At 37.4% G+C, this 10,492-nt stretch overlaps 1 protein-coding gene across 1 annotated transcript in view; it reads left to right on the top strand.

Annotated features, from left to right (window-relative positions):
• Window positions 1-1,958: 1,958 nt before the first annotated feature.
• Window positions 1,959-10,492, top strand: part of STK17A (serine/threonine kinase 17a) — a 26,336-nt gene continuing 17,802 nt past the window's right edge. Inside the window, exons 1-3 of the mRNA XM_031060870.1 lie at window positions 1,959-2,034; window positions 6,001-6,145; window positions 6,880-7,092. Of these exons, the coding sequence (XP_030916730.1) occupies window positions 1,959-2,034; window positions 6,001-6,145; window positions 6,880-7,092 (434 nt within the window). The remainder of the gene's footprint in view (window positions 2,035-6,000; window positions 6,146-6,879; window positions 7,093-10,492) is intronic.

Genomic DNA, 10,492 nt, shown 5'->3' on the forward strand with positions numbered 1-10,492 from the left:
ATTATTTCTTCTTTATGCTGTGAAGTGGAAAAACAATTTTACACTCCTTTGGGATAGCATATGCTTGAGAGTAATCTAATGGTGGAACTTTTCAAGGACTTTTCAAGGAGTTAAAGCTGGTTAAAATCTTGGGTTTGGAAGTGATTGCACATGTAAGGTTTAGTTCATGTATAATTTCAACACATGATAGAATGCAAGGTTTACAGTGAAAAGGCTCATTAAAAGATTTCCGCACCTTGGGAACTACATATATGGAATTTCAGCACCACTTAACCAATACTTTTGTCTGAAATTCTGTCACTTCCTATTAAAGAATAGTAGTATTCTTAGAATTACATGTGCTTCATCCAAAGACTGTTTCAGTAAAAAAGATTAGATGGAATACCACTGGATATATGGAAAGACATCCTCCTCAATGTGTGTTCTATTGCAAGTTATGCTCGCTGTGTGACTCGGTTTATACAGTGGCAAAACCAACCCCTTTGGAGCTAAGGAGGAGTTTCAAGGCAAATGCAGCTGCTGGAGGTACCTGTAACAAATATTTAGGCTGCCTAGGTGTTAGCTTAATGCTCACTTAGTAACTCTGATGTACCAGTAAAACAATACCTGTTTAAACATAGTAGTCTAAAGCATTCAGATGGTAAGCAGGTGGGAGAAACGTCCCATGGAATAAGAAGGCTTTTTATAGTTTGTTGTGACCACAATGTCCAAGGCCTGGAAACTGAAGCTAACTAAACATAGGCTACAAATCAGCCTAAATTCTAAGAAACAGTCCAAAAGGCATGGGAGCAGTGTAGTACAGAATGTCCTGTAATCACTGCTGTTTTGGTTTGGGCGTCTTTTTTTATTTTATTTGAGGTTCAGATGACTTCAGAAAATATTTTGCAGTTCTTCCATGGAATAAGCATTTCCCTCAGAGCCAGGTGATAGTCAAGGGCCTAATCAGAGCATGGAGTAGATGAGGATTCTTTCTGGAACAAAAAAGTGCAACTCAGATGATTTCCTTAACCTAAGAATAAGAATTAACTACTGGCTCAAGTCTTAGTCTGCAGTTTAAACAAGTAAATAGCAGCATGGATTTTTGTGTGGAATATTTTTTGAATATTTTAAGGATGACCTTCACGTGAAGGCTGTGATTTTGCACCAGGAGTTAAAATGAGTTAAGTGGCAGTTCTAAGTGTTTGGCGTGGTTTTGAGCAACAGTTGCACATATTTTTGGTTCAGACTATCTCTCCCCAACTTTATAAGGGTTATCACTATCTTCTCTTTTAGAATATAGAAATCTCTACATTTGAATGCATGTGCTTGGTTTTTTATTCAATAATTTTAAATTTTGTTTTTTAAAAAGCAGATACTTCAGCTCAAATACTCCCATTAAAGATTATTTATTGCCAAATCTGCGACAAAATGTAGATGGAAAGTCTCTGTGCCACTTATAACTATAATTTTATTGATAATTTATTAACACAAATGGTTTCACTTTTATGTGTTCATAAATCGTGTAATTCTCTCTTTTTGGGTAGAGTTCATCTTTACAAAGAACAAATTAGCAGCCAGGTATGGCAGGTTTTTGTCTTCAATGAAAAGCAGTCCTTTTGCACACAACATAATCTATTTTAGCATTAATATTTGGTAGAAAAAGGTTTATACACTCTGTGTTTGTCCATCCCATTTACCAGAATTTGAGAAACAGTTTGAAAGCTGAACTTTAGGTAGGTTTGAAAGTAACAACATTTGTATGGATTGTGTTGTAAACTGAGAGTATGGAGAAAGAAGCAAGTAGGTTTTTCACCTTTGCTGAGATCGGGGCTGCTGTATGAGCTCAGCAGGTTTGTGCAGTCTTTGGCCTCCCATTCTGTCAGTCAGCACGTGTATGTTGAACTTCCCTGGGAACTTGGAGCCTCCATTTTGTGTACTCTGGTCTCCTGTGTTTGGAGGAGGTGGGTAGAAAGCGGAACATGGCAGAATGTGAAGGCATTATAGTTCTGGTGATGCTGGGAGGAGTGGTACGGGGGCTCTGGCCACAGGTGGCACGTTAGGGAGCAAAAATCCTGGGGGAAGCAGTCCTGAGAAGCATGGATGAACCTAGGAGGAACTTGATCACAGTGTCACCAGAGGGACTTGGGTGCAAACCCATGGGAAGTCAGGCTTATTAGTTCTGCTCACAGGAGAAAAAACTGCTTTCAGAATGTAGAGCTTATGTGCTTGAGAAGGCGCTGCCTTGTTCAGTAGCTGAACAGGCATTTGCAAGTCTGTTGAAACACAGCTGTTGGGAAAGCCAGGTTCACTTGGGAAAAATATCAAAAACTTCGTTATAATGGCTACTTAGGAAAGGAAATTATTGCAAGTTCCTTAACATGACATGGAAATAAAAGTTTTTAAATTAAATTATTTAATATATGTCATTTTGGTCCAGTATTCACAGCTTTAATAATTTTACTGTCCTCAGAATCACAATATTCTCACAAATCTGAACTTGCATGAGGTCTGAAATCAAACTTACCTCTGATGATTGTTTTAAGGGTGCCACATTCCATCACCTCGCTGAGATTTAAATGTTTTCAGACAGTGCTAGCTTGAGTTAGGTTTGTTTGAAGCCGTGTCACCTTTGCAGGGGACAAGACAATTGCTTAACTCTTCCCCTTACCATTTGTGCTTAAGCCATAATTGTACCGTAAAATGGGGAACAATACATTTTTTACTACCAAATGCTTCCTTAAGGAGTCTACTATAATTATATTTAGTTGCTTTACTCGTTTTCCTCGAGAAAAAAACTCCTAATTGCAGACAAAGTATTACTAGGCTATTAATTCTTCAGTTTGTTGATGGAATGTTGCACTCCTTTTTTTATGTGAAACAAGCTATGCGCATATTGGAAGTCATCATTTGTGTACAGAAAATAATACTCTTGATTCTAGAGCTAGGTTAGAGGAAGGAATAAGTTGACTGGTCTGTCTTCTGGAAGGTAATGGTCACCTTAAATGATTGATCCACAATAAAATTATCTTCTAGCAAAATGTGTGCACACATGTAAATATGTCCAGTGCAATTCCATTTTTTCTTCTCATTCCTGGTTTTTTCTTAAAGCATACAAGCTCATTCTCCACCCAAAGGTAAGAATAAGAAATAGTGTAATCATCCAAGGAGTGTGAAATATTATTTGTTCCTGACTAGTTATGTGGCTGTAGTTTCATGTGCATGTCTTGGATTTTTTTCCCCCCTAAAAGAACAACTCTGGCATGAACTTTTATTTCTTGGGTAGGTTTCAGGGATGTGTGTCTTAGCAGTACATGACACTTGTACCATTTTGTGCCATGACACTGCTGTCCTCAGCTGCTCTCTGCAGTAGCACAGCTGGGGTGAAGTAGCTGTGGAACTAAGGAAAAATAAAAGAGGTGAAAATGAAGAGTTGCAAGTAGTTGGTTTTGCCATTTGAGAATAAATTTATGTGAGTAAAATATTCATGAACATCAGAAATGTAATCCCTGCACTTTGTTGTTTGGAAATCCAGAATTGTCAGGGGAAAAACCCACACTTCAGAAGAAATGTTTGATATGAGTTACATAATAAACTGCATATATTATTGTGGATCTCAGAAAAGCTTTTTTCTGAACTTTATAAAAAGTAAACATCTTCCCAGAAAGAACTTATTCCTGCATTTGTTACAGTGACAGTATTTTATAGGTCACTTTAAAAATGAGATTAGTTATTTTTAAATATTTTGTTAAGCTTAGTTATTTTTATATATTATAAATAAATTAGTAAGGTTGGTTTTCTGTTGTTCTGATCCTAGGACAAAAAATTAATTGGTGTCATATAAATGTTGCTGCTTATCTGATTTGACATTTGATTTGTGATTTGACAATTTTCCTTTGAGCTATAAAGTGTGCCTAATGAAACAATGCAAATTCTGTTGGCAATCTGAAAAGGTGACATTGAGCTTCTTTGTAATCAGATATGATTTATCTTAACTCATAATTCTTGAATATTCGAGACTCTTGTGAGGACTGAGAACTATTTAGAGTTTCCTATTCTTGTCTTCTTCCAAAGCATTTTTATTTATGATTGGATGTCTGGTGGTCTGTTTTCAACTTGACAGATGTGCATTAAGATTTTAATCTCAAAATTATTCCTTCCATGCAACATTCTCCCTGCTAGCTCTTCTCATTACACTGAAGTAGCAATGATGTGATCTGACACTATTTTATATACTTTTTTATAATAAGTTCTGAAAATCAAGACTTTAAGAAAAGCAAAGGTGAAATGTATGCAATGTGTACTTCATAAGAATGCTTGTTTATATATGTCTTATCTACTATTCTGTCTCAATCAAAAAGAAATTCTTTAAAATTTATCTGTTGGCGTAACCATATAGTGGATGCTATCTTTGGATCTTAGCTCTGAAATTTTCTCAGACATGAATCTAGATTACTGCACAGTAATTAGTTCCACTGGTTATAAACATCAGGTTTGTCAAGTTTGATCTTTTTGGGGATCATATTCAGAAAAGATGAGTTCTAACAGGCAGTAGTTATAATAGCTCTAATTATAGGCATAACCAAAAGGAATCTTGGGCAGGATTCTTGGTCTGAAACAATTTAGAATTAGTATTTGTCAGCCGGCTGAACTCCCGTGTAACCTGTCCTTTGGATAACGTCACCTATCAGGCTTGTGGCCAGCTCAGCTAAACAGGACATGTATGGCCACACACAGTGGTGGTGGCTCTTGCTGTTTCTTGCTGCTCCATGAATACTGTTTTATTTCCATAGTGACTAATGCACAGTGAATCACAACATCGGTACTCATTAGGCTAATTAACTTCTTTCCAGATAGGTTTTGTATGTAATTCAAAACAGCACGGTACTTGAAAGATGCATTATAGAGATTTCAAACTTTTCAAAGCCACTTTCTCTAGGTCCTTCCTGGTACTAGAATTAAAAGCTTTTGACTGCACTAAGGCAACATTCAAGAGGAAGTACGCAGTGCATTCAGAGACTATATAAGGAAAACAGAGAAGTTGAACCTGCCTGGTTGAACCCAGGCAGGGACCTAAATTTATTGGTGTAAGGCTTAGTATCTATCAGGTGTTTAAATCACTTGCTGTTAAAGGGCTTCTCAATTTATTTTTATATGTTGTTTTTTGACAACATACTTATCAGTTGATTTTTTTCTTGAGATGTTTTTTGGTGCTAAGAACTTGAACAAGTGTATTAACACTTTTGATAAATGCATAGCTGCTTACTGTACATAAATGTTGTGCTATAAAATTATCTTCATGCATTTGCAAACTTCAATAGTTTTGTCTTCATGTATGTATTAGTAATTAAGAACATTTTCCCAAAAAGTTAGGTTCAAGACATTGAAAGCATATTCTTGCTGTTTGTCTACCTTCACCAGACATCTGGACTGTGCTGTGCTCTAGTCTTAATACATACTGTGCTGTAGATAATGTGCTTATGCAAAATAGTATTCCTAGAGGAATAACTGTGGCTGTATCAGTGGTAACAAGTCCAATTATTTTATTGAGATTGCCTAGCAAATACCCACTTTGTGGGTACTTATTTGACTTGATTCATTTAGACTGTGTGATTTTGAAACAAATGCTTATTAAAAGCAACCTGACCACAACTTTGTTTAGCAGTTATATTTCATGGATAACAGTCTTCTGCTAATAGGCTGGGAGAGTGGAACCTTTGAGATGAGCTTTGGCTTGGAGGTAGGAGAGGCAAAACCCATAGTAACTGTATTCCAAAATAGATGAGGACTATTATTTTGTTTCAGCAACCCTACAGTAAGTAAAGGACCAAAATAAAGATCTCAAAGCTATTCCTGCAGCTTTTTAAGAAAATGTTTACATATAAATAAAAAAAGGTAGTTTTGATGATCATTATACCTGTGTGGTAAGAGCTAAAGTAAGGTTAATGTACTTCAAAGTGTGAGAATTCATCATTGCATTAGTGCGAGGTGTTAATTAAAATACCTTTTTAGTCTAAAAATCAGCACTATGTGAGTGGAACCGAGTGGAGCAGGTGGTGTGGGACTCTTGCAGGAAGTTGAAAGCCGACACTTGTGCCAGAGTGCTGTGGGGGAAATGGTGTGACGCAAGCGTGGCAGTGTGGTTTGAGCTGGCCCACTGCATCATCAGGTGTGTGTTCTGCAGAGGTGACGCTCATTAATGTGGGCTAAGCACCGTGCTCAGCTCTCTGCTCCCTGCTCCTACTCACCTTGGCACTGCTGCCAAAATTGTGCTGCTGAGCTTGATTTTAGTCAGGCTGCTTCATTGTGTTTGCATTATCCGTGTTCCTTATTCTTAGTCTCACTGTATAAGTAGGGGGTTTTGAGAAGTGTTCGTCAAAAAACTCCAGCTGTTATCATTTGAGACATGCCATGGTGAAAATACCATCTTGAAAAATGCAGAGTATGGATATTGCATGGCAAATGGAGCAGGATTCAACAAGAGTGCTGTTTCCATGGATGTGGTGGGATACTTCAGAACACAGTAACTGGGTTACTGTAAGGTAGTCAGAGAAAGTATAAATTGCACATTTGTACAGTTTGATTTTGCCAGCTTTTGAAGTTAAAGTTTGGAGTATAATGTAATCTCGGGACCTATCACAGCTTGTTTACTCTGTGTTTCTGAAAACCGTGTTGTTTGAATTGATTGGGTTTTTTTTTAATTCCTTATGTTTCATGGAGATTATTTACATTCTGGGCTGGGGTGTTTTGAGCACAGGGATCATCATTCAGCAAGGCATCTTTCTAAATTCAGATTGAATCTTAAATGCTAATAGTGATTTGGTTAAAGTTTCCTGAAATGTTAATTTATAAAGGCCATGCTGTCACTAAGGCATATAAAACTAAATTCTTATTTAATTTCAGGGGAAAATTTGCAGTGGTGAAGAAATGTATCCAGAAAGACACTGAAAAAGAGTTTGCAGCAAAATTCATGAGAAAAAGAAGAAAGGGCCAAGACTGTCGGATGGAAATAGTCCACGAAATTGCAGTCCTTGAGCTGGCACAATGCAACCTTTGGGTCATTAACTTGCATGAAGTTTATGAAACTGCGACAGAGATGATTTTAGTCCTGGAATAGTAAGTATTAGTAATAATTCCTGAATAACTTTCTGCAGTATTTGCTTAAAAATAATAATGTAAAAATACTGTGTATCAATGTGACTAATGTAAAAAAATGTTATTGGTTGCCTGTTACCCTTGCTAAACTTCAAGAAGAATTGCTAAGAAAATGACGATTACAAGAAGTTATGTGCAGTCTCATAACTACTTCAGATTATAACAAATTTCTCTAATTATGTAGTATCTTTCAAAGCTGAGCTATAATTTATGTAGTTAAAGCATCTTAAATGAAATATACTCCCTGCATGTGAAAGAGGAAGAGGAAAGAAGCAATGAGTATCTGTTCAAGAACCAAAGTTTGTTTCATTGACAGTGGCAAAGATAGGATGAAATCTGCTGTGGTTTTTTTACCAGTTACAAAAATGTATTGAAAGCAACATCATTGCTAAAAAGAAACTATTAAAACCTTCTGCAATAGAAAACTTGCTAAAACAGTATCTTTTTGGGGAAAGAAGGGAGGAGGATTGAGACTTAAAAAAAGGACACTTGACTCTGCATTTGTCTGTGTGGTTTTCTCCACTTCAGTTTGTCCAGATGGGCATCCCTGCAGCTGTTGTGGCTGTTCATCTCAAATGCCAGTGGCTTTAGATAGTAAGGCATCTCACTAGCTTCCAAGATTCAGCCAAATGCTTGTTGCTACTGAACTGTAAATTCTTGTTCAGTTCTATGGATTTTAAATAATTAAGAGAGGAACAGTGAGGCTCAATAGTTTAGAAGTGACTTGTTTGTTAAGATAAATCTAGTTTGTGTAGCTCTTCTCTTACTTGATAGCAAAAAGAAATGGTGAGAAATCTTGTGTACCAATCACATCTTGTTTAAGAGTCAAAAGAAACTATCTTCAAAGTCCAGTGAAATGGAATGAGACCATGTCTCCTAAGGCAAAATTCCTTCTAGAATACATTTTTTAAACTTCATTGTGCCCTTAATGAAGTCATAATATGTGAAATATTCAAGTATCTTTTATAATACATAGGTGTGACAGAGCTTCTGGGGTTTTAACTGCTGCTACTGAAGACTCATAAATACCTGCTTTAAACACTAGTAGAAATTTAAACTCAAATACAGTTTCATTTTCTAGATCCTATGGGATTTAATATGAATAGTGGAATCTAAATGAGCAATGAGTTTTGTGATACTTTCAATGCAAAATTCCTAGTTTTCTTTTAGAACTCAATTTTCTTACAGTTGCAAAACTCTTTTAATATGAAGCATTAACTAGGTTGTTAAGTAATTAGCAAGATTACTGGGTTTATATGCATCAAACAGTCATACCTCATTTCAGATAAATAGCTGTGTGCTGGAGTTGTAAATTACGAAAACAGTCTTTCCCTGACTTCAGCAAGTATGTCTGGATGCTTCTTTAGTGTTCCAAAGACATGTTGCAACAAAACAGGTATGAATGTTAGTGAATTTCTGACATTCTGTATGCAGAGGATTAAAGAACATAGCTAGACTGCAAGCTTCTCTAGGGCATTTCAGTTTCTACTAAGCTTGATGGTCTTTGTGGCTGATGTTTATCTCCTGAAGAAGTAAAACAAATACTTAATCTTGGCCACTAACTTCATCTGCGGAGATTTTAAAGTTTCTTGTCTTGATGTAGAATCTGTCATAAGGGCTGAGGGTTTTGCCTTCAGGAAATGTTTTGCTTTCCGGGAGAGAAATATTAATGTTACATGGAGGGTTGTCTTTCAAGAACTATTGATTTTTGAGAGAAAACGAACTTAATATTGGCCATGTTAATGTTAAGTGTTGAGCAGTGGGGAAGCAAGGTGGCATTACAGTGTTGGCTTCAGCCGTAGCATGGCGAATTGGGGCTGTCTGCATCCACCCTCACAACAGCCTCTGGCTTTGGTTTGTTGTCATAAGACCTCAGTCAGGGTATTTAAGTCAGAATTTAAGGGATATGTAAGTCTAAATGGGTAACAGAAAGCCTGGAATTAATCTGTGGGCCAGTTATGCTTCTGTATTTCACTGAAAATAGAATGAAAAGGACCTGGAACTTTGCTGAAGAAGGTACAGGTACAGTCTGGGAAACTTGACATATCAGGTATAAAAAGAAAAAGCAAATTTGGTAACTTTTGGACTAGATACCTGTATGCAACCTACCTGTCATCTTCCCATTTCTTTTGAAAGAAAGAGCAGTAGAGCATCTGCTTGCTGCTTAAGAACTGGTCTTTTTCATAAATGTTTATCACCATGTTTTTACACATCTGGGGAAGGGATAGATGGTACTAGTGGGTAATTAGTGGGTCAAATGTATAGAATCCTGTAAGTGGAGCTTCAAAAATCCTAATCGTTCATATTTTATTATGAAGAGCCTCTGAACTGAGCCAGAGCCTTGTGTAAATATGGTAGACTTCTGTCACACTTGCTTTAAAAAGAGGAAGAAGTTGTCTTTTTCATCTTGAAGACACAGTTAGTATTTATTTTATATGCTGGATTAAGTGTTTTTTCACCTGTAGTTATTTGGATAATGTAATGGACTTACATATCCATTAATACTAATGGACTTATATAGTCTTGGACATGATTTATTGTCCTACTTACTGGAGGTGTGACCAGTTAAAATAAGAGTCTGCTGGCAGGAAGTGATCCATTTGGCATAGGATTCAACAGACTGAACTTGAAGCAAACCCACTGTAATCACAAATAACTGCTGCTGCTCCAATGTTTGCATCGTGTCTGTTTGAGTAGCAAGAGGAGTTGTTCTAGTTAGCAGTCTGTCATGGTTTGACACTGGCACAATGCCAGTGCCCCATGAAAATATACTTCCCTGGTGTTCGCTGTGAGATGTGACCAGGAAATAAGCAAAGCAGGCCTCTACCTTAGAAAAAAGTTTATCAACTAAACTACAAAAGGAAAAAAAAACCACACACGCACACACACACCTGGAAAATGAAAACTCCACAAAAAAGCATTTCCTCCTCCCCCCCACCACATTTCCAATACATCTTCCAAATTTCAACTCTCCATCCATCACCCTGTAAATACTCAATTTCAGTCCATCAAGAGAAGAGGAGTCCTTCTTGGGGCCATGGTGACCTCTTCCTTGCATGCCCAGCGCTCTCACCACTGGACAAGGAACAGAGCTGCTTCAAGGGTTATCCTTTTAAGGGTGCTTTGACCAGTTCCGAAAAAAGCACAGTTTCCTCATCACTCTCGGGACCTCTTGTCCCCCCCATACTTGTCTACCCCCTGGGGCCGGGGGGTCTCCAAAACTGAACCCTCTCAGTTCTGAGCCATCGCCCCCCCCCTGCATGCAGCCTCTGTGTCGCGAGGAAGCATGGTTCTGTCCATGGCTGTACCAAAAAGAGTCCAGCAACCAGCTACTCCATCATCTCTTTCCGGCCTCATCTTT

The sequence above is a fragment of the Geospiza fortis genome, unplaced genomic scaffold (assembly GCF_000277835.1).
Source record: "Geospiza fortis unplaced genomic scaffold, GeoFor_1.0 scaffold265, whole genome shotgun sequence".
NCBI classification, from domain to species: Eukaryota; Metazoa; Chordata; class Aves; order Passeriformes; family Thraupidae; genus Geospiza; species Geospiza fortis.